At 43.5% G+C, this 25,041-nt stretch overlaps 1 protein-coding gene across 4 annotated transcripts in view; it reads right to left on the reverse strand.

Moving 5' to 3' along the window:
- The window catches only part of KIF16B (kinesin family member 16B), a 281,414-nt gene that overhangs the window by 55,389 nt on the left and 200,984 nt on the right, over window positions 1–25,041 (reverse strand). For 3 of the 4 annotated variants that reach the window (XM_032859217.1, XM_032859216.1, XM_032859218.1), the window contains one exon: window positions 19,843–19,965. The exons of the other annotated variant lie outside the window; for it this stretch is intronic. In XM_032859217.1, the coding sequence (XP_032715108.1) occupies window positions 19,843–19,965 (123 nt within the window). The remainder of the gene's footprint in view (window positions 1–19,842; window positions 19,966–25,041) is intronic. 4 annotated transcript variants of the gene reach the window in all.

The raw sequence follows: 25,041 nt of genomic DNA on the forward strand, positions 1-25,041 counted from the left end.
CACCCTGCAGCTAAGCTGGGTGGAGGGGCCTTCTCTTGGTTTTCTTCTCTTCCACAGACCCCACAAAGGACTGTGACAGAGGCCACCACAATCAGCATGGGTGTGAGGACTTCCTTAGGGTGAGAACACATCAATACTCTGCTTTGGATGGACACAAACCAGGTGTCAAAGGGAAAACAGGAAGGGCTAGGATGCTGCCTACTTGCCAAGAGAGTCCAGAAAGTTCATGGTGCCACACTTGTGACCCGGGAGCAGTAAGAGGCTGGATGCTCAGAGGTGAGACCTTGCTGTGTTATGAAAGTCACCAACGACGCCTAGGACTCCCTCATCCGTCCTGTGCTCCCTGGCGCTCTTTGGTTGCTTCCACTGTACCTCTTTAGTTCCTCGTCAATTGTGAGCAAAAGACCCCAGATCCTGAGCCTCTTCCAGGAACATCCCTGTCATCTTCACTCTAAATGAAGGCTGGCTCTTCCCTGAGGAGTCACTTGCCTGGCAGCCCTCTCAAGTAGGGACTGTTTTCTCCCCACACTCTTCCTCCCATTGTGCTGGGATATAGGCAGACTTTGTCCTTCTACCCAACTTTCAAACCACTGCTCCTCTCTCCATTCTGAAATCCCTCCTCTGTGAAGCTCATGCCTTCAGACCCTAAATTCCGTCCATCTTTCTTGCAGCTTTCAACTCACCTTAGTCACTTCTCTAATTCCTTGAAGGTCTTAGATTCTGCTCACTGTCATCTGCTCCAACACTTTGGAAATCCTTCCGTGAATCTTGGATCATTCCAGTAACACCCAGATGATCCCTCCAACACCCGGACCTGCTCCTCAACCTTTGCCCTGCTTCCTTACTCACCTCAATTGGATACCATGGGCAGTCATGACAACCATTCCCTCGCATTCAACCACAAATCTCTTCCTCCTGCTCTTGAAATTCCCTGGACCGATAACTAAACCATAACCTTGGTGAAATCCAACTGTCTGCTTACTCCAGGCCTGCACCTGCCTAGCAGAATGTGAAAGAAAAACACACCATGACGTGGACTGACTGGTCTCTTTGAAAGTCACAATCCCCACTTTCAAGTCAGCCTGGATGCCTCCCACCTGTCATATCCCATTTTTCCAGTCCTATCCACGATTCTCTTAGATATCACTTTTGTAAATAGTTTACCTCATCTTTCCCCTGAAGCTTTCATCACTTTCTCCCTGTCCTCAGCTGATAACCTGAATTCCTATTTTACTGAGAGAATGAAAGAAATCAGAAGAACACTTCCCCAGGTACCTTTAAGCAAGTCTCCTATGCCACCCTCTACCCTGTACCTCATGTTTCTCCCTGTTACCAGGCATGACATATGGATCAGATCTCCTGTGAAGGTCAAGCCCTCTTCTTAAGCACTGCATTCCATCCCATCTTGCCTTCTGAAAGATACCGCAAGTCGTAATTTTCTCTTCTTTCCTGCACCAACATTCTCATTCTGTATCATTCTGTACTAGATTATTCCCATCAGTATCGAAATAAGCTATTATTTCTCTCATATTAAACTCCCATCTTGGCCTCCCTTTTCTTTCTAATTACAACTCCATTTCTAACCCTCCCATCACCACAAAACTGCTTGAGTTTATTCTTGATATTTCAATTTCTTTCTTCCTATTATCCCTTGAATCCACTCCAATCTACTCAGCATTTCACTCAAACTACTCTTACTAACATCATCAACCCCCACATTGCTAATCCACTCAGTAACTCTTGGTCTTGACCTTACTTAATCTATCAGCAGGATGTGAGGTACCTGACAGCTCCTCCTTATAACACCTTCTTCATTTGGCTTCCAGGTTGCTGCCCTCTCTTACCTTAGTTTTCTTTGCTGATATTTCTCTTCATCTTCCTGACCTCTAAACAGCAAAGCGTCCCAGAGCTTAGTCCTTGATCATGTTTTATTTTCTACCTGCACTCACTCCTTTAATGATCTCATCCCATCTCAAAGCTTACATTTATATGCTGATGATTCCCTCAATGCTCATTATCTGTCCCCCAAAACCCAGACTCGTGTATTCTACTGCTTACTTGGATGTCTGATTGTATCTCAGACTTAACAGGGCTAAACTTATCAAACTTTATCTCTCAAACTCCCTCCCCTTCCTGCTTCCCCATCTCAGTAAATGACAATGCCACTTCCCCACCTGTTCAATCTGGCACCATCCTCGATGGTCCTTTCTCTCACAGCTCATATCTAATCAGACCACAAATCCTTTCCACCTAACTCCAAAATGTAATGAGACTCTGACCAGTTCTCACCATCACCACTGTTTACCTCTTGGTCTAAGCCACCATCCTCTCTCCTATGGGTTACCTTTCATAGCCTCCTAGTTAGTCTCTTTGCTTCTGCTTTTATAGTCTCCCCAACACCCTGCCCTGCCCCAACTTTCCCTCCACTCATTTCTCACACAGTAGCTAAAGTCATCTTGTCAAAAATGAAGTTGGATGGGGTCATTTCTTTGCTCGAAGAGGACATCCTTCCAAGCTGTTCCGTCTCACTCGGGATACAAATTCAAGTTCTTCAACTGAACCGCATGGATCACTATGATTGGTCTCCTCCTAGGCATCATTTCCATCAGCTCGTTCCCTTGCTCATTCCGGTTTCCTCGCTTATCTGGAACACTTCAAATGGGCTACACAGTAAGTATGGCCTCAGGGACTTTTCACGAGATTTTTTTTCCTCTTTTTGGAATACTCTTTTCACATGATTAGCTCCCTCACTTCCTTTAGGTCTAGGCTCAAAACCACCTTCTCGCTGATGCTTTCTCCAGATATACTATCTAAAATGGCATCCCTTTCCCATCTTTATACTACTTGCTCCTCTACTTTAATTTACTGTTCTACTTGGCACTTCCTCCTACCTCATACCTTTTGTCACACCTTTACTAGGCACTACCTCCTACCTTTTGTCTGCTTTCTCCACTATAATGTCAGTTCCAGGAGAGGTGGGATTTTTAGCTGGTGTTCACTGCACCTTTAAAGGGTACTCGGCATGACACAGGCATCCTAAATGAAGAGCTGGAAGAGAGGGCCAGTCCCAAGATGGATTTATCTTACAAATGCTCAGGCTCTCAGGGACAATGGGCCAGCAACACCTTTTCTCATCTCTCTGGGTAGAAGAGATGGCCTCAAGTAAGATTAGGATAAGGATATAAAGGTAAAGTGGACACTTAGCTTGTAGGTCTTCGGACTGCAGTCTTTCACACTTTGCTATTTTCTCAGCTCATTCATGTCAGACTACTATTTAAAATCTCTAACTAATGAAATGGCTATTCCAAGTCTACTTCATAATTTGGGGTTTCATTCCTCTTTCCATGGTGGCCCAAGAATACTGCCTTTATAAGGGATACCAATTTCCCTAACAGCATGCATATACCAAATACTGGGGAGGTCATGACTTGGCTAAGTGATTTCCTGGGCAGAAGAATCGAGGGCATTTGGCACAAGCCAACAAGTCAGCAAGGAGATGAAAGAGTCCCTGAGGGAGTCCCCAGAAAAGTATCCAATGCACTTCCTTCTGCTTTCTTGGTATCAGCCCCCAGTGCTTTCAAAAGGATGTGGGATGCTGCCAGGGTGGTGTGCAGAGCTGACAGAAAGATGGCCCAAAGTACAGAGGCCTATCACAAGCTTGATACATGTACTCCTTTGAACTGGGCTTAATAAGGTCAGTATAGGCATCAGAGGGATCTCTATCTTCACTGTTATGTTGGTGACTCCAAGAGTCCCACTATTAATGAAGAGGAAGGGGACTTTCTGGAACCATTATAATTTCTTCAAAATGTTTAATAATGAAGATCACTACAGGCACATTCTGGGTAATGATTCATTTTGTTGCCTCACATCTTACTTGATTATGTTAATAAACTCAAATTAACAAATCCACATACAGATCTGAATGACTTCTTTTTTTTTTAAATTTTTTTAAAGATTTTATTTATTTATTTGACAGAGAGAGAGATCACAAGTAGGCAGAGAAGCAGGCAGAGAGAGAGAGGGGAGGCAGGCTCCCCGCGGAGCAGAGAGCCCGATGCAGGGCTTGATCCCAGGACCCCGAGATCATGACCTGAGCCAAAAACAGAGGCTTAACCCGCTGAGCCACCCAGGTGCCCCCAGATCTGAATGACTTCTACCTTCACTTTCAGTCTGTAGTCAAAACTACTGGTTCTTAGAGTGTGATGCCTGACCAGCAAGCGCCAGCTTCACTCGGGAACTTGTTAGAAACGCAAAGTCTGAGGATTCACCCACACTTACTTGGTCAGAAACTCTGGGGTGGGGCCTGGTAATCTGTTTTAATAAACCTTCTAGGGGTTTTGGTATAAGCAGGCTTGCTGTAAATCACTGTTAGTACTACTGCCTGAAAATCAAATCTGGTGTGCTAGCATCCTCCCACCTCTTCTCCCCCTACTCCTTCCCTCCCTCATGGCCAAGGGCCCTCAGCGTGGCCTTCAGGGTCTTTTCCAGGCTGACCCAACGCCACCTTTCTAACCTCAGCTCCCTGTGGATCAGAAATCTCATACTTCAGACAACTTAACCCATAAATACGGCCTATTCATCGGTCTTTTGCAGTCTTTGGAATGGCCTCCTCAGGTGTATAGTCCATTCTGTGACTAGACAGCTCTCTCCTGGGTGGCATCCAAACCACAGTTCCTCCCTAGGCAGCTTTCCCTGGAAAAATCATTCCGTCCTCCATGGTTCCTTAGCATGTAGCTCACAGTTTAACAGGAGCACTTATCACAGGATATCAGTTACATAATTAAAGTTGTATTAATTAACTTACAGAACTGATATTAATTATATAAATGCCTTGCTACCCTACAAACTTTTAAGCCTTCTGAGGGAATGAGCCTTTGGCAGTAATTGGGGTGGAGGTGGGAGAACCATTCACTGTCGAAATAAACCTTTATTGAGCTACTACTACGTGTTAGGCATCACATTAGATGCAGGCAGTTTGCTGAAAGATGTACTTAAGATTATCTTTTCCAATCAGGTAAGAGCTCCAGGCTTGGCCCAGATCTGTTAAAATGGCAAACAGGGCCTGCTGCCATCCTGACTCCACATACCCTGTTGTAGCAGTTTCTTTGAGGTTCAGCTGAGCCAGATTATTTGACTTGGTCACACAGTATGATGATCTGCTTTTTTTTTTTTTTTTTTTTTTTTTGACTGCGCTGAGAATATGGTGCCTTCTCAGTATATCTATAACACAAGTTTACAGTGACATATGTAGAGATTTCTAAATCCTTCACCCCTGCGATCTTGACCTGACCCCAGGTTAAGTATAGGGATTGCAATGGCTCAAGCTTCCTACTTTCTATTTAAACATTTAAATCTCTCCTGTCTGCCAACATGCAAACAGGATGAGGACAAGGATGACAAAGCATAAAGGCCGGTCATGATCACTGCAGAAACGGGGGGTGGGGGAGGGGAGCATGGGGCAAGGCAACCCCATGTGTCATCTCTCCACAGGAAAACATGGAGTCAAAATTAAGTCCCTTCTCTATAATGGAGACACCATCACCCGTGGAGGTGGGAAAAGGTGCATGTGAAGTTTGGAAAACCTACACAGAGGGGGGAAATATATACTGAAGTCCTATTTTCACCCCAAACTAAAAATGGGCATGGGATGAGGTGTTGATGCAGACAGAAAGGATAGAAGATCACTACACCAAATAAATCAGGTCAAAATATTCGATTCTGTTCTTCTATGTTGAGAAAGCAGGGCATCATTACTCCATATCTTTGAGGAGCAAATTCATTACGTCTCTGTCACTGGATGGCTCTGCTGATACAAATCCATCTTTTCTGGGCCATAAAATGATCAAGTGCAACTTAACCACCATAAACATGTCCATGAGATGAACTGCATTTACTTATAACCAATTCTCTATTGAGTGCTTTCCACAAATTTATGTTATATACATATTTTGCTGGTTTGAGAATTGTCGATTTTAAGATCTGTCATCAGTATATATTCCCTTGTGTGTATCTATCTGTGTTAAGGATGAGAGTCTACAATTTCTCACCCAAAGAAAAATATTCTAACTGGCCTCCTTATAAATAGTTACTTGTAGAGTTCTCTCAACCAATATTTATTTGCTAACAACATTTTGAGGAGCGGCCTAAAATATATAAAAATAAAACTATTTAGTAAGTCAGATGCCAACATAATAGACACTACAAGTTTTTACACTAAAACTTTATACTAGAGTTTTATGAGATTTGTGCAACATATAGTCTTCTGCAGCCACAGAACTGTGAACATGTCTGCGGGAACATGAAATATACTATAAATACTGGAATCTGTATGGTAGCAAGTATTAGTATAACAGACTTAGTTAAAAGCTCAGAGAACTGTCACACATGGAACTAAACTGGAAAGAGACTAATACCTCACTGACCACAGCCTGCCATCATCCTCTATGTCCTTGCTTTGAGACCTCTAAGATGGCCAGTTCTTCAAAGTTCTTCAAAGTGTTTCTGATGAGCATGCTCATCCTGCATTTGTGGAGTCCACTGCCTGTCTTCACTGGAACTGCCCGAAACCTCTTCTGGTCTCTTAACTCATCTCTTCCTTTCTGCTCCCTCTGCCTCCTCCAGTTCCAGGCTGGACTCCACGTCAGTTTTCCCACCACTGGAGGACCAAGTCCTCATTTCCCTAGCTCCCTAGACCTTCTAGGAAACATTAGAATAATTCCCCCCAAATCAGGCAGTCTCTGGTATCAGCTTTCTCTGCAGTGTGCTGCCCCCCATGATAGCAGAATGTATGCAATTTATGCTATTTTGACTCAACAGGGTTACTCCTATTTGGAAATCCCTCCAAATTATATTCTCCGCAATGAGTATTTCAAAACATTCTAGATTTTCAAGCCTCAAGGACAATGATTATGTTTTAAAGAGGTGATCAGGGTTACTCAAGACCAACTCCCTGAGCACCTTTCAGCAGGTCTCAAAATTATGCTGTTGCCACATTCATTCCCATCTTCCCCACCCCCCCCACCTCTTTATCTTCACTTTCATCTTCACTTCATTGTTCCCACTCACCTCTACTTAAAGGAGAGTCACTCCCCAAGGTTGGCCTCCAACTGCACTGCTTCCTCTTACCCACAGATCACTTGTCTCTGTCTGCCCTGAGGCCTTTGTCACTGAAATCCAGCCATCTTCTTCAGGTAAACAAAGATGTTATCTTCCTGACTGCTCTTTTTCCACAGCCCTTTTGCTCTGCATTGTTCTGCACGCCTCTCCCCCACCCCCTTAGTGGACCAGAGAGTACATGAACTATTTATTCATGTTTCCTGTTCTTCAGTATCTTGATACTTCCAGCATGGTCTTTAAAAAAAACAATACCACTATGTTACATGTACCAAATGAGTATTTGTTAAATAATAAATGAACGCATAATGGAGACAGTAGAGCCCAGAGTCTCTTTTCAATAAATGCTCTTCTGCAGCACTTCCTAGTTCCCTTTCTATGCTGAAACGTGGGCAGTGGAAAGACCTGCGTTTTAGTCCTTTTCTGGCTTACCTGTAGTAACTGTTTTAAGTTTTTAGAAAGTAAGCATTACAGGAGATAATGGGAGAGGGTAAAGAATTGTAAAACAAAGAAAGAGAAAATGTTATTTATCTAATTCCTTTGGAGACGGAAGTCTGCTGATGTAGAAGAAATACCATGATGACAGGTTTGGGGTAAGAAAGGTAAGGGGAATAGAGGTTAAGAAGTAAAACATATCAAGAAACAAAAGGTGGTCTCTAAGTCGCTCTAAGGGGGTGGGACCTAGGAACGTAAGAGTGTTTGTTTCTGAATGTCAAGGTCCTTTGGGTACGTAAACTTGGGAAAGATGCTTAAAAGCAGGCTGAAGCTGAATCTTTCCACTTAGCAAGGGGGCAGCCCTGGAGCTCTCAAAGGATATCTAGGCAGCAGAGAGAGGGAAGGCTGGTGGTTTTGGGAGAACATAATTAGCTAACAGGGTATATTCAATTGTTTGCTCTGAGATGTGCAATGCACCTCCTTCCTTGGTTTCCCTAGGGAAGTTCCAGGCGAGTTTATATACCTTTCTTTCTGAGAAACCGAAAGGAGTGTTGAGCTCACTGAGTCAGCAACCACCTAGGAGGCAAAAGAAGAGCTGCCAGGTGAAACACGCCCGCAGGCTGCGTCCAGGCATCCTCCTCCACTGTAGCGGCCGAGGAACCAGCAGCCTACAGCCTACCGACTATGGGAATTCTACCTCGCAGGCTCCTGAGTCAAGAAGTCAGGCCCCAGCAGCAGGAGCACGGTCTTAAAGCCAGTGCACTGGGCAAGGAGAGAGGAATCTATAATCCAGTCCTAGATCTGCCGACTCTTGGTGACACGGACGGGAGAGACGTATGGAGCTTGGAGCATCAAGACTTCTGAAAACAGGAGACCCACACAGATAGAAGATTATTCAGCTCTGTTAACCAGGAAACTCCCCAGACATCCTTCTATGTAGATGTAGCACCAACAAGTACAGGAAGTGCCTCAGAGCCCTTGGTTTCCAGACCAGTCTGAATAAGGCTTGCCATGAAGAAAGGAGCCTAGCAGCTGGTTGCTGAGTTACACCGTATCTACATAACCATGAAGCGGTGCAAAATCAAACAGCGCTTTCTAGCTGACCAAAGTCTCAGCCTTTTGCAATAACTAGAAATTAGGACTTCTTTATGCTTCAATTTCAGCACCTTCAAAATTGGGATAATATCATTTATTTTAGTGTACTCACTCTGTCTAGTAGTTTGAAGGTAAATCTGAAAGAATGTAAGAACACTCTAAGATTCTGATAAGATGGATGCCTTTCAAATCCAAGATCATTACTAATAAGTACTTTTCCCTTCCCCTAACACCTCTGTAAAATCAGTGAGGAACAGGGAAAATTACCCTACTTTAAAATTGTGGGAAATTGTGAGAATGACAGACTAACCAATTTTCCTTCAAATTACCAAGATATTCAAAGGCAAAGTCCAGAATGCAAACTCTCTACCAGGCATCACTGGAGAATGGAATAATGAAAAATCTGGATTAAGACAGACCTGGATCCTAACTTTAGCCCAGTCACTAATTAGCTGTGTGACTTTGGTTCTATCACACAACCCTTCCAGGCCTCAGCTTCTTCATCTGTGAAATGGGCTCACGATACTAATCTACAGATGAACGAGAAGCATATGAAACAACCATCAGGGTGTCTGGGTGCCCAGTAAATGATAACTCCTTGCACTGTGATCATGTTCCTAAGGAAAGGCCTTCTCTTATGCACGACGGAAAGGCAAGGGGTATCCTTGGGCAGCAACTGCAAAGAGGGGAGTCCAAAAAAAACAATTTTATTTCAGGAAGAGATGTAAAACCCCCCAAATTCTGAAGTTATGGAAGACAAAATATTAATATATTCTTATAAGGAAAGAACATATTTGAAATGAAAATTCAAGGCATGGCCACAACACAGTGATTGCTTTCCTTTGGTGCTTGGAAGTCAATCTCATTTCTTCTTTGCCATTTCTCATATATGCAGCCTTTACTTTGTGAAGACAAATGCAACTGCTCAAATGAAAGTGATATAAAAGATTAGTTGCTTTGTGCAAAAAAGGGAAAATGTTTTTTCTTAATTTTTTTCAGCGAAAGACAAAGTTTTCAGAGACAAGGGGTGCTTAAAAAAAAAACAGGATAAAATATGATTCTTCAAGTCCCAATGTTATTTCTTTCATTTGTTATTTATGTTTGAAAATAATACACAAACTGAATATTGGGATCTAGATGGACCACGGCTTATGCAACACTCCATTTGTCTCAGCTGTGCTAATACACATGCAGGGAGATCATCTATCAAGTTACTAATAAGCAGAGACTCAGATGCCAACACACAAATCCTTCTGAACATTTATATTCTATCAAGTCGGGAGTATTTCTAAAAGATGTATGTGTGCGTAGTTTATCTAATAGACTGGAATGGCTCTTATTTCTGTTCTGCCAAATAAAGAGAAATTTCTCTGACTATAAATGTGATTGCTTCAACTCTCAAACTGCAAATTTTCTGGGCATTTCCTTTTCATGCTCCCTGGCAGGTCTATCCACCATCAAATTCTCCAGGTTTATCAAAGCCTCAGTAAGACCCCCAATTTACAAAGTGCCTGCAACTTGGCCAGAACTCGAGATAAAAAACCAAAATACATACAAAAATAATAGCAGATATTGGGCAAGGATGTGGAAATGGTCACCATGTTTAGACCAACACTAAAATACAGCCTTGACTTCGAAGAAGTACAGAATGTAGTGAAATTGCAAAAGGCACATTAAAATGAATAAGCAAGGGCACCAGCATGGCTCAGAGTTTTCAGATGTGATGGGTATTTGGTACCTGGTTCACCCTCCTAGCTGTGTGGTCTTGAGCAAGTCATTCCTAATTTCCTAATTTGTTAAGTGCAAATAATACCCCCCCATTCTGGTACAGTTTGCACATTTGTGGAAATGTCTGGCAAAGAGGCTGGGCCGAAGAAGGTGCTGGATGGATGACAGTGTCCTCCCTTGAGGAGAGGTTGCAAACTCAACTGGCCTACAGGGTTCAGTGAGGACACAATGCCAAGAGGCTCCACGAGTGCGGGGGTGCGGACCAGAGGGAGTATAGAGGGAGTCTATGAGTTACGTGAGCACTCTCAATTCCGCTACAGAGGATGGATGAAGTCATCAGAAGGGCTAAGCACTGCCAGCAAGTAAGCTGCAGTTTAGGGGATATAGGTAAACCTCAGACAGAACAGAGCCTATACTCAAGCAGCTTGCGAGATACAAGTGAATTCATAAGACATGCTAAATAAGAAAGACAGAATAGAGAAATATGAGGGAACAGATTAGAACGTTACCTAGAGAAAGAAAGTGTAAGGTCATGTTCATGCCTGCTCAGGACCAACAGCTAACTCAGCCCCGCATGAACACCACTGGTGACCATGAGCTGATTCCATGCTGAGTCCACATGTGCTCTACCTAAGAAGTGCTGGTGACAACCTGGGCCGTCCAGCAGGCCACCGGGCAGGCATGCGGCCATGCAGCGGGTGGCACTGCCTCTGGGTGCCCTGTGTTTATGGAGACACCTTGCTCACAGCTCTAGTCCTGGCAAGCAGAGCGGGAGATATTGCAGTGGCAAAGAGAGACAGAGCAGGAGAATGTGGGGTGACCCTGAGCTCAGAGAGTGCAGGCCGCTCCCCTGCCGGCCCCACCCTCCACGCGTCTACCTGCCCCTCCTCCTGCTGCACCTGTGTTTGTTTAAACTGACTTAATAAACTGGGTGATCAGAGACTTCTTTCGGTATGTGAGCCTTTTTGTGTAGTGGGGACTTGGCGTGGACCATTCCCTCAGGCGATCTCCTCTGCCCAGGAGCCGTGAAGTCTGTGGCACAGGAACCATCCCAAGAGGAGCCACTGCTTGGCCCCAAGCAGGGCTGCCCTTTGGGACACCAGTTCAGGGTTCTTACATTTTCTGGTGTTTAACATAAACTTGGGGAATTTGGATCTCCCTGTCAGATCTCCCAAGTTTGAAATGGTGACAACGCAGTGAACATTTTGAAATTCTGTTCGGGCAAAATAAAGCTCATCCTCCATTGCCCCTCCTGGTTTGTTCCAGCTGCCTTCATCCTGCTGCACAACTCTGTCGGGCCCTGGCGCCGAGGGCCCTGGCAGGTGGCCCTTTGCCTGCTGCCGCATCTCACCTTCAGGGGCTCCTGCCTGCGGAGGGCCCGGGGGACCCAAGGGCTCTCGCACTAAGCATCTCCCCAACTCCGGGGCAGCACCGACTGAGCCCAGAAGGGGGACTCAAGTACCTAAGCTCACGTGACAGCAAAGAGAATGGACCGCTGGGCAGGGCACTCAGGCGATACTGGCAGGAGCCTACAGGCTTGTGCCCAACGGCTTCCTCAAGGTTACTCTGCCCTGCTCTCAGGCCTCCCTTGGTCCCTCTGCCTCTCCTCTCCTCCTCAGGCCACCGACCACGAGTCAGAACAAAATGAGGTACATCTGGGGGCAAGAGGAGGGGACTGTCCCTGCGGCACCTTCGACCAAAATCAGATGACTAAAATGAGGAACAGTTTTGTCTTAGGCATCATGTGTTCGAGGTCAAGTATGTAGTCCTGCGCTCCTTTGCTCTCAAGTGGACCAAAGTGATTCTGCACAAAAGGGCCCATCTCCTGCCACCACTTGAAGAAAGGCAGGGCCCTGTCCTTTCCTGAACAGCCTGGGGATGGGAGGGTATGACTAGGGCACCAGAGGGCTCCTTACAGAAGACTCCAGAACACGTGCTTCCTGAGCAAGGGGCTGGGGTGCCCAGAATAACGTCCAGGGGGTGGGCCGAGGGCTACTCCTCTGTGCAGAATGGAATGAACTGAACTCCTTGGTGGGTGCTGGAGGCCGTCAGAGCCGGGATGTGTCCTGCGTGTGGGAGGGTGGAATGGAGAAGGCGGGCAGAGGCAGCAGGCACTGGCTCTCTTGCACGCAGACACAGTCCAGGAGCCTGATTTGCCAGTCCCCAGCCTGGACGACCAGAGAGGCAGCCACGTCATGAGGAAACCAGTAGGTGGGATGGCTGACCAGTGACTGAATCCAGCAGCACAGCCGAGAGCATGGGGAGCCCGTGGGTGGCTGTGTACAAAGGGCACACGGTCACACAATCCCGAAGCTCTACCCAGGCTCTGACCAGTGAGAGCATCAAGTGGCGGACTTGTGTGGGTCAGACTGTTGACTGACCTCGTCTGCGTGACCATTACCAGTCCCGGCCTGTGGGAGGGCTGATGATTCAGTGATGAGGGCCCAAGGGCTTACATCTCCAGAGAAGACCTGCTATGAACATGACAGTGACTGCAAGAAAACCATGTGACCATGGGCTGTGACACCTGTTCTGAAGGGAGGAAACAGGGTAACAGGAGAGGGAGTGGGTGGGAGGGGAGGGGCCCTACTGCAGAAGTCCCCACTCTGGGAAGCAGACAGGAAGGCAATCTCCTGGTAAAATCACCTACAGTTTTTACAGGAATAAAAACTATCAGGAAACAAAATATTAAAAAAAAAGAAACAGTGTTGGCTTATGTTTTTTACACTATAATATTAATACATAAGTTAAATGGCAGAGAGTTTAAAACAATGCTAGAAATACCAGCTTATTTCTCGAACATAAGAGTATGCCAGCCTCTGTTGAACTTAACCACAGGATTTCCGTTTTGTATCCTGATGAAATATCATTTATTTATTTATTTATGTTATGTTTTTTGTTTTTTTAAGATTTTATTTATTTATTTGACAGAGATCACAAGTAGGCAGAGAGGCAGGCAGAGAGAGAGGAAGCAGGCTCCCCGCCAAGCAGAGAGCGCGATGCGGGGCTCTATCCCAGGACCCTGGGATCATGACCCGAGCTGAAGGCAGAGGCTTTAACCCACTGAGCTACTCAGGCGCCCCCTGATGAAATATAATTTAAAAATTAATTTCTCTCCACTCTGGTCTTGGCTCACTGAAAATGGCAACTGTAACACAGTTGTAACTGATTTCCTGTATCATTCGTGGACAAGCATTTGACGCCGGGGTGTTAAGACGGCTGCGGTAGTCTGGTCAGCGGGATAACCTGTGCCGGCCATGGTTCAGGGCCAGCACACTCCTGACAGGCACCTTCTGCTGGCCAGCAGGTGACATTCAACCATACTCGGCTTCTCAGACAGCAGCCAGACTGGCACCACCCCCCACTTCTCCATCCGTCTCTGACAGAAGTCAGAAAGACATACATCTCTTGGTGAGAATGTGGACAGTTCCAGAGGGTTTGTATTCCTGTGACCTGCTGGGAGGGATCACTGCAAGGGCCACGGGAACGGATGCCCTCACCCTGGGATGCCCAGGCACGTGTCCTTCAAGGATCAGTAAAATAAGGATGTAGGGGATGGAAGGAGTGCATCACGGAGATGACAACATTCTGTGGCGTCAAATAAGGACATTAAGACAAACACCATTCCACAAACTGTAATATATCCATATATATATATAACTGTAATATATCCAGTATATATACATATACTATGTAGCAATAAAAAGAAACAAATTTCTGATATAGTCAACTACAGGGATGAATTTCCAGCACATCAGACTACACAGAAGCATCCAGACACAAAGGAGTAAATGCTGCCCGGTCCCATTTACACGGTGCGCTAGAAGAGGCACAAGTCGTCTGTAGTTACAGAAAGTAGCTCAGAGCTCACCAGAGGCTGGGCAGGGGTGCTGAGTTTAAAGGGGCCCAAGAATCTTTGTGGAATCATGAAAAGTCTGAAGTCCTGATAGGGGTGCTTGCTACATGGGGGTAGGCATGCCAAAACTCATCAAAGTACACTTAAAATGTGTGCACTTCACTGTACGTAAATTACGCCTTAACAAAGTTGACTGAAAAAATTAAATGTGACCAAAAACCAAAACACTATATATCTATTTTCATAGTTACTCCATAAAAGAAAGCTGTTTTTAGACCCTGAATAAGGAAGATACAAAAAGACAGTCTTTTTGAATTAAATATTAAGTTCTGGTTTAATGAAAAACACAATTTTTCTCATTTTAAAGCCCAGTGATGGGAACCTCCATGGGACAGATCAGGGATCAGAAGATGAGCATTTGAGAACCACTGCTGTCTCCCTTCCTCCCCCAAATCCCACTCCCTGTACCTGACCTCAACTAGTACCTTAATTATGACTACAACTATTCATCCAGCCACGAACAATCCAACTAGAGCTATCCCATTGGGGATTACAAGAAGGCATGACTTGAATAATAAATTCTATCTCAGCAAAGGCAGGCAGAGGGAACAGGAAGGGTGAGGGAGAAGTGGAGAGAACTCTGGGCAGCTACACGACGGAGTGCCTCTTCCCAGTCCCCTCTCTGGGGCCTGCAAATTCAGCTCATGGAGACTTGCACCCAGGGGGCCCTGGGTGTTCATTGGTCAGCTTAGCCCTTTAAGTGAACTGGCAGCAACCACCAGCAAGTTATACAGTCAACGGGGGTCTAATACCAGATGTGAAGACCCTTCCCTGCTGATCACAGAGCATTGCCAGGTGCATTCGGGACCCCAGGATACCTTTAAGACCATCAAGGGGAAAGGATAGAAAAAAGAAATTGATTTTTGTTTAAAAAAGAAGGAGCAAAGATTTTTCTGAAGTTTAAAGTGTAATAGTATAAAATATCTATACACATTAACATCAGATTTTCCTTCAAAGAAGGTCTAAAACTAAATAAACTTAAAAAAAAAAAACCAATACTTTTTACCATAACCACCTTACATCCACTGGTTCACCAAGAAAAGACTTTAGTAGTAGCCAAACTATTACCATAAGTGTGACTGTATGTTCTAGAAAACATTGCCAATGTACCATATAATCAGATAATGGATGGAAAAGGCTGTCATACTTAATTGTTTTTAAAGGTGTATTTATTTGGGGCACCTGGGTGGCTCAGTCTGTTAAGTGTCTGCCTTCAGCTTGGGTCATGATCCCAGGGTCCCGGGATAGAGCCCCGCGCCTGCCTCCCTGATCAGTGGGGAGTCTGCTACTCCCTCTGCCTGCTGCTCTCCCACCCCCTGCTTGTGCGTGTGTGCACACTCTCTGTCAGATAAATAAAATCTTAAAAAAAAAAAAGATTAATTTATTCGTTTGAGAGAGAGGGAGAGAGCGAGTGTAGGAGGGGAGGGGCGGAGGGAGAGGGACAGAGAGTCCCAAGCAGTCACCACACTAAATGTGGATCCTGACCCAGGGTTCAATCTCATGACACTGAGATCATGACTTGAGCTGAAACCGAGAGTCAGTTGCTTAATTGCATGAGCCTCCTAGGTGTCCAGGAGCCCCCATACTTAATTTTAAAATTCAAAATTCAATTTCAAACTGAAAAAAAAGTCCAAAATTCTCAGACCCAACTGTGTATCAGAAGTCATTAAGAGGATTCCAAGGGTAGGGGCACCTGGGTGGCTCAGTGGCTTAAGCCTCTGCCTTCCACTCAGATCATGATCTCAGGGTTCTGGGATCGAGTCCTGCATCGGGCTCTCTGCTCGGCAGGGAGCCTGCTTCCTCCTCTCTCTCTCTGTCTCTGCTTGTCTCTCTGCCTACTTGTGATCTCTCTCTCTCTTTAAAAAAAAAAAAAAAAAAAAAAAGAGGATTCCAAGGGTAAAATCTCACTCAGTCCCCATGCTTTTTAAAAATTTACTTTTTTATGGGGCATCTGGGTAGCTTAGTCAGTTGAGTATCTGACTCTTGATTTCGTCTCAGGACATCATCTCAGGGTTGTGGGATCGAACCCTGCGTCTGACTCCTCGATGAGCATGGAGTCTGCTTGTCCCTTTCCCTTCCTCCCATTCTCGCTCTCTCTCTCCCTCTCTCAAGTAAATAAATAAAATCTTATTAAGGAGGGATGTATTGCATGGAGCACTGGGTGTGGTGCATAAACAATGAATCTTGGAACACTGAAAAAATAAAGTTAAATTAAAAAATAAATAAAAAGTTTACTTTTTTTTTTTTTTTTAAAAAACAAACACTCATCCAGCACTTAGGAATTGGCAGATGACATTCTAAGCACTTTACACACCTAAATTCAAATGCTGCTCACACCAGCCCAGCTGGGCAGGTGTCTTTGTCCCTACTCTACAGTTAGTCTCTTGTGGAGATTAACTGGCAGAACCTGGAGGGGACATCGGCACACCCAGCACTACCCCAACAGCTATGTGTTTGCTGGGCTCAGCCATTTTTGTTTTGTTCAAGAGAGGGACTGTACATTTGGGTCATGTTTGTTTCTAGTACTGAGGTCCTGAGACTTCTGTGACTGAGTATCCCCAGGAGAATGTGAGACATTCCACACACCTACCTGCGAATGTGTCTGGTGGCCTTTCCTGCACAGAGAACTGGGGATTTTCCAGGCAAATGCTCACAGGCCTCTCCTGGTGCTGGTTACAGCACCTGGTAAGTACAAAAAGGGAGCAAGACACTGACATGCTCTCAGAACTTGGGTTTGCTATGTTCAAAGAAAGCTGAACACTTTGGATTTTATATATCCTGAGGTGGAAGCAGAGATTTTGAAAGGTCCCACATGATTTTCTGTATCTGGGTTCTCTAACTGCCTTCACAGTACCATCTTCATGATACTGGCCAGATCTGATATGGCCTGACCTATTATTTGCTTGCAATTTTTATTTGAATCAACTCCGCTTTTGTTCTCATTTTTTTCTTTTTTTGAGTTATTGAAGTATAACTGGTTAACAACATATTCGTTTCAGGTGTATAATGTAAGAATTCGCCATTTTTATATATTGTTAAATGATCACCTCCTAAGTCTTGCAAATCTCCCTCACCACACAGGAACGGTTACATTTTTTTGTTCTTAGGATGAGAACTTTTTAAGATTTACTCTCAGCAACTTTCAAATATACAGCATTATTAACTATAATCGCGATCTATAATGACATCCTCAGACATGTTTTATAACTTTGGGCCACCTGTACCCATCTCACCACCCCCCACCACCCTGCCTACAGATAAGCAATCACCTATCTGTTGTCTGTTTCTGTGAACATGGTCTGTTTTTTAGGTTCCACTTAAAACTGAGATCACACTAGATCAATTAAGTACCCTCTTTATCCATGTCTTATCTTTTATGCATGAAATCAATTTAATAGTTATATTTTATTAACACACTTATCTGTTAAAATAAAATATATCTTGGGGCGCCTGGGTGGCTCAATCCATTAAGCAGTCAACTCTCGGTTTTGGTTCTAGTCATGATCCCAGGGTCATGAGATGGAGCCCCGTGACAGGCTCTACACTCAGCAGACAATCTGCTTGAGATCCTCTCCATCTCCCTCTGCCCCTCCCTGCACTCTCACTCATTTTCTCTCTCAAATAAATAAATCTTTAAAAAAAGTTTTAAATAATAAAATATATCTATGCATCAATAAAACATGTCCTCCAGTGCTGTGAGTTCTCTGTTGAGGAGAATTCAAATTCTGAGCTGGTAAAAGCCAGTCTTCGCCCTCTAATTAAAAAGATGGAATTAGGGGCACCTGGGTGACTCAGTTGGTTAAGCGACTGCCTTTGGCTCGGGTCATGTTCCTGGAGTCCCAGGATCGAGTCCTGCATTGGGCTCCCTGCTCAGTGGGGAGTCTGCTTCTCCCTCTGACCCTCTCCCCTCTCATGCTCTCTCTCTCTCATTCTCTCTCCAATCAATAAAATCTTTTTAAAATATATGGGATTAACACATACACCTTCAGAAATTATTTTGATATATGTATAAATATCAATATAATATGTATGTACAAAGGGAGCTCTACACACACAAACACACACACACACACAATTTCAAATGACAGAAAAACTGAGCAGGAATTAGGCTTTAAGTCAGGGGCAGTGAGAAGTACTGGTTCACAGATGTGGCATAACATTTGAATAAGAAACCACACCATCTGGCCAGTAAAGTTCAAAACACCACCACCACCACCACCCAGAGAACATGTACTCTCAACAGGAACCTCAAATAAATTAATTAATGCCTGGGTTTAAAAAATAAATAGGAAAAGAGTGTATAGAAATAAGAATCTGGGAGCTTGATTTATCCTAAGACTCATTTGCATTATTTCTCCAGGAAGACTGAAAGAATACGCATGCCTAAAGGAAAAGAAGGATCCCAAGGGCCCAGGGGTGTGGTCAGTGGCCGGGGGTGGGGGGGTTGGGGGGGGGCTGGCTTCAGGCTCCCTCCGCCCTCCCTCCCCACAGCAGCTCCACGTTGGTCCGCTTTCTGCAGTGCCCTTCCTCATCAGTATCTGCTGAACAAATGTCTTTGTTGAGAAGAAATTTGGAAACCACTGGTGTGATCCAATTTCCCCATTCTACCAATGAGAAAACCGAGGATCTGCGAAAGTAAAGACTCAAGGTCACTCAACAAAATGCAGCAGAGTCAGAGCCTGAAGACCTCAGCATCCAGATTCCCAGTCTGGACGTTCACCTCCAAGAACACCCTCATGCAGCTGCAGACTACAACCGTAGTGGACGTCATTACATCAATAACCTCACCTATGCTTGAAAATAAAGAAGGGTGACTCATCATTAATTCCTTGAGGAGGGGAGAGCATCCAGCAATATTTAATGAAGTGTTATGAGTTAATGGAACTAAATTAGGAATAAGATGAAGTCATTATTTCGGAAAGTATGATGCAAGGAAGCAGGCACATCTCTTCCTGAAAAGTTGTATAAATCAAATAAAGCCTAAAACGGATTAGGAAAGCTTCCTAAATTAATAATAACAGAAATAACAAAAAAACAGCAGTAGTAATAAAAGCAATGGTTATTACTTATTATTATATACCAGATACTAGACTCAGCATTTAATGTGAGCTGATATCCTTGTAACATAAACATTATTATTCCCATATGTATAGATAAGAAAATTGAGCTTAAGCCCAGGGATAAGGTGACTGTCATGTTTCAACTGGCACCTAATGGTTTCGCAGGGTGTGGAATTTCCAATGCCAAGAGCAAAAACTCCTGCATAACCTGCAAGGGTTGGTCACCCTACTTGCCAGGCTGGCAAGTGACCAGAACTTTCTTCCATGTCTGCCTGACTCCCCAACCACCACCACCTTCTATGGGATAACCTTTCCATGTGCTACAGTCTAGACTCGGCACAGGCCACTTTGTAGGAGGGCATGATCAATATGTTACAAAACAAGATGTTCACATGTAGCTTCATCTCCCTTTATAGGGGAAAAAAAAGACAAAGAAAGCCCTAGGAGACTCAAGCCTCCATTCCTCCAGAAGAGTAAAGAAGGGGCACTTACCTTGACCTCAAACTCGAAGTGCTCATCCTTCCCTTGCCCGCACAGCACATAGCGTGGAATACTAATTTTAATTGGGTCCTTCAGGTCGTCTGGATTTGCTCCCAAAGAGCGAGAAACCATCCGCTATCAAAGGCACATCAGATAGGGAGAACAAAGAGAAACCGAGATCATTCCTCAGCAAATACCCTGCTTGGGCAGGCGGGAGAAAATGTGTTTCAAGCAGAGAAGAGAGCATCAAACTAGTAGAGTTTATTTAGAAAAATGATGGCTTCCTTTGAAAGAGAAATGCTAAGTCTCTCTCTCATCATAAAGGACCATTTCTTTAGGTATACTATTCCAAGAAATTAGGGCAAAAGCACTTCAAATGTTGTTTGGCTTTGAAGTTCCTTCCAATTTATAAGAACAAGTGAAAAAAGAGACAGATTACATATCCCGACTTTTAAAAAAATCAGTGTAAACCAGACTCTTTTCTGAAAAGTCTTGATCATCTGACAAACTTCTTTTTTCTTCACAGACTATCAGATTGCTGTACATAAAGCTCCCAAAGCTGGAGATCTTATTCAAATTTACTTCATTTTTAACTTCAAGGCATTTTTATATGCCTATATAGTACAGAAAGCTCTTTAAACCACAATTAAAATAAATACCAAGTATTTTCTTTAGGCTTAGTAATATGATTAGTAATCAACCTGGCTCTGACAAATATTTATGGTCTGGATGGTAGGAAGCCAGAGAGGTTTGAGAAGGCAGCATTATGAAAAAAAATAAATCTTCAAAATGAGTTCCCTTGAGTATAAATGGGTAGAAATCTCTGAACAATCCTTATCATTTGCACTAACCTGGGGCTTTAGACAACACAAGAAAATATGTTTTTAAAGCAGTAGCCATAATAAAATGATTATCATAATCATAGTTAGCATGTATTGAATACTTACTGTATACTAAGAACTGTGCTGGAGAGTTTATATGCATCATTTCATTTAATCCTTATGATCCCCCTGTGAGGTATTAACCATTACTGAACCCTCTTTATCAGATGAGGGGCCCCAGGCTGAGAGTCGAGATAATATGAAGGAGGCAGGGGGAAGAGCTAGGATTCGAACTCAGGCTAACCAAGTGCCCACCTGTGCACCATGATGCCTTCCAGCCCACCTCTACCAACTGCTTTACTGCCATCAGGAAATTTTTAAGTAATTTCGCCCATCTGAGATAGAGTCAGCTCATGAACACTGAAACATACACAGAATTTAAGAAGGAAACTCCACGATTCTGCAGTCAAACTCACTTATTGTGGTCCTGGATCCTGAGCCGGGTGTACCATAGAAGACCTAACCTAGCTATGTGAATGAAAGCTCGGGTTTCTGGATGACAGAGAGGTGTACAATGTGGCTCAGATTGCTGCTTTCATCTAGCTGACACTGCCAATATTCTGGCATGCTACGAAGTTAACCAAAGCCTTCTAGAGCATCTAATTTTTTCCCTGTGTGACCAGTCACCCAAAACAAGAACCATTAATTCTATCGCAATGGTACACCTATTTAGCTGTCCCCGATGTCAAAGACCCCAGGGGAAATTCTTTAGAAAAAAGAATTTCTCAACATGTGCACCGCCAAAGACCTTTTGGTTCACTGACAGTATGTTTCCAAATTACTGTAAAGGTGGACATTTCTTGAAACATGGAATATGTGTATCTCTTTGAAGGGTGAAAAGGAAGGGAAATAATTCAGTGGTTTTATTTATTTTCAAAGAGCACGTTTACTGTTAAGAAATGTCTCTATGGTTGAGTCATGAAGTCTTGCCTTGCTCCCTAAGCCCCCAAAATCTTCTATGCCATATGTAATAGCTACATTTTTAAGTAGGAACATAACCTCTTCACCAGATCTGCCACAGTCACTTGAGAAATCCAATGGTTGTAGTGTGTGTGAGTTTGGAGCTCGAAGTTGGCAGCTGTGGGAGAACACCCTCAGCAGAGGGGAATGCTGCAATCCGGAGCTGAAGCCAACAACTGGTGATACGAGTTGAGAAATCAAACCCATGCGCTCGGCCTTAGGAGGACTTCTCCCTTTCAACCAGTTACACCCAAAGGCTAACGCCACAGCTCATTTGATGAGGCGCTCTCTCTGTCCCAAGAGGTCAGAATGAGGAAAAGAAAGGAGGAAGGTAAATTCATGAGGGGCGGTGTATTATCACATGTATTATGGGTGTGGATAATAGCATCGAGCATAAATACTCAGTCCCGAACCTCTACCATTACGGGCATCCCTGAAATATCACTTGGGATCCCACGGGTAAGTCATGTCAAAGACGCAGAGAGTGGAAAGAGAAGACCCAGAATCAAATTCTAGCATTAGGACTTTGTCTGAGCCTAACAGTCACCCACCCACCCTCTCTGCACTTCAGTCTCATGCCTATGGAAATGGGCATAGTATTTAGCAAATCTCTTCTATACAGCAGGAACCCAGCTGTGAACATGACAGTGTCCTGCCCTGGGGGACTTCTGGTTAGAGGGAGACTGACAAGTAAACTGATAATTCCAGCAGGATTAGAAAACTGTGATGGGGGTTTATAGCATCCTTATTTACAACAGCCAACCTATGGGAGCAGGCCAAGTGTCCAATGACTGAGGAATGGATAAAGAAGATGTGATGTAGGCATACAATGGAATATTACTCAGCCATAAAAAAGAACAAAAATCTTGCCATTTGCAACAACATGGATGGAGCCAGACCATATTATGCTAAGTGAAATAAGTCAGAGAAAGACAAATATCTTATGATTTCATGCCTATGTGGAATTTAAGAAACAAAACAAATAAGCAAATGGAAAAAATGGGAGAGACCAGACAGAAAGAGCAAGAAACAGATTCCTAATTATAGGGAACAATCTAATGGTTACCAGAGGGGAGGCAGGTAGGGGGATGGATGAACTAGGTGATGGGGATTAAGGAGTGTCCATGTCACGATGAGCACCAGGTAATGTATGGAACTGTTGAATTACTATATTGTACACCTGCAGCGAATATAATGCTGGATGTTAACTAATTGGAATTAAAATAAAAAATTTAAATAAAAAAAAGAAAATTGTGATGGGGCACTGAGTAAGAAAAACTGTGGCAGCTATCTAAATGCCATGACTTTTACTGAGGAAGAGCTGCAGCCAAAAATATCCAGATGTATTATTAACTAAGCAAGGGAGACTTAATTTTAACCTCCTGAGTGCCTTTTCTTATAGGCACCCTTCGGGTATACAATTAAACACTGGTATCTCTTACTGAGCACCTACCATGTGCCATGCACAAGTTTAGGTCCTGGGAATACAAAATAAAATAACTTCTACAAAGTCTCTGTAGTTTCTAAGACCTTTAGTTTTTCTCAGCTGCATCAAATTTTGAACAAAGATTTGGTTTTTCCACTCCAGATGGATTACATTCTAAAGTTAGCCAACTTCACTTTCCCTTTTTATAAGTCAACATTCTAAGAGGGATAAGACTGAAACTGATGGTTTGGTTACTACATAGACATTTTAAGACTGGAAAGTTCTCTAAGAATTTTATAATCGCGAAATCAATCCCTAATAAAGGAAAGCTGCTTAAAGTTCGGGCTCACTGATCATTTTAAGAAAAAAAAAAGCCATGCGTTGGATAATTTACAAATTTGGGTAAATGGGTGCATGAATGAAATAGGGACCATTTATCTGGGAAGAACTGGATCTTGTAATGTTTATATTGCTCAGCTAAATCTTATAATGTTTATGTCACTTGCCTAAATCAGGTCGTGATCCCAGGACCCTGGGCTCGACGAGCCCCTCGCGTTGGGTTCCCTGCTCAGCAGGAAGCCTGCTTCTCCCTCTGCCTCTTCCCTTGCTTGTGCTCCCTCTCTCAAATAAATAAATAAAATCCCCCCCCCCAAAAAAAAAAGCCATTGCCCCAGTCACAGGATCAGACAGTGACTTTTAACTGCACCCTGTGCTGAGAAGATAGATACTTCTCTCTCCATTATTTAATAGCATGAGATATTGTTACCACCCACAGGCACAGTTTACTTCAGTCTCAAAGATTTCAGAGTAGCTAAATATTAATGAGTGTAGAGAAACGTACAATTGCAGAAATGATTAACTGAAAAATAAGCTAGGGATCTGAAGACATTTGAGCTTTATCTATGGAGAGAGGAACAGAGAGACAAATCAAAACTATGTGTTTCCATCAAACCACTGCTGCAATGTAATTTTTAGAAACTACTTTTTGCTGTCAACTTCTATGAGAAATGTAGACTTCTCAGGACACGGCGTGAAAGGTTCCTGACATACTCCTAAACCATGTTTATGTTGGAAAGGAAGGAGAACTAACATAAATGTCACCTAAACTTAGTTTTTATTTGAAAATAGCTATATTTTGAGTATCTTGAGTTTTGTGCTAGACAAGTAAACGTGTGCTGTATCACATTACATCCTATTATTTAAGGAACTTTTAAATTCCCATGGAACTATTTATCTTGGAATCAATCACAGTTTCCCTACATGTGGCAAAGAAGATGCTTAGACTTGGAAAGGAAGTTGGTTATACATCTTATGAGGAGGTGAAGAAACACGACAGGACAGAGGCACCTCTTACAGCAGAGCTGGATAAACACACGGGACATTTCAAGGAACTTTACATGCCTTGTGGAGTGGTTCTATTTAGAAATGAAAGGTCAGGCAAAAGTACATAGTGAATAACTTGGGTTATATTTCTCTAAATAAGAAATACCATCTTTTAAAATAAGATACGAAAATTTTTTTTCTGGTAGCTTTTAATGAAATAATCTCTTATGTCAACAACTATGCTACTTTTCCGTTCTTGGGGAAACACTATAGTCGGGTCCTTAGCCAAAGAAAGCAAGCAGAACATGGGCTACATTTTGAATATTCAGATTAGAATCTTCTCTTCCTACTCAGGCTGTCTCCTTCAAAAGGGACAAATTAAGGAAATTAATAGGAAGTGGCGTTAACATCCACTCGGATCAATGTCGGCACCACAGAGGGCACAGAATGGACCAATCCTACAGGGAGTCATCAACATTTCCCCTAAATACTCTAATTATGTACCAGATGGTGGAATTCAGTGTATGCTCTGACTAGGACAAGGTCAGACCTAAGGACTGCCGTCTGATCTCCTAGAGCCAAATATCCAAGGTTTGCTTCTTAAACACAGGCAACCCTGGC

The sequence above is a fragment of the Lontra canadensis genome, unplaced genomic scaffold, assembly GCF_010015895.1.
Source record: "Lontra canadensis isolate GAN:19392208 unplaced genomic scaffold, GSC_riverotter_1.0 scaffold16, whole genome shotgun sequence".
NCBI lineage: Eukaryota > Metazoa > Chordata > Mammalia > Carnivora > Mustelidae > Lontra > Lontra canadensis.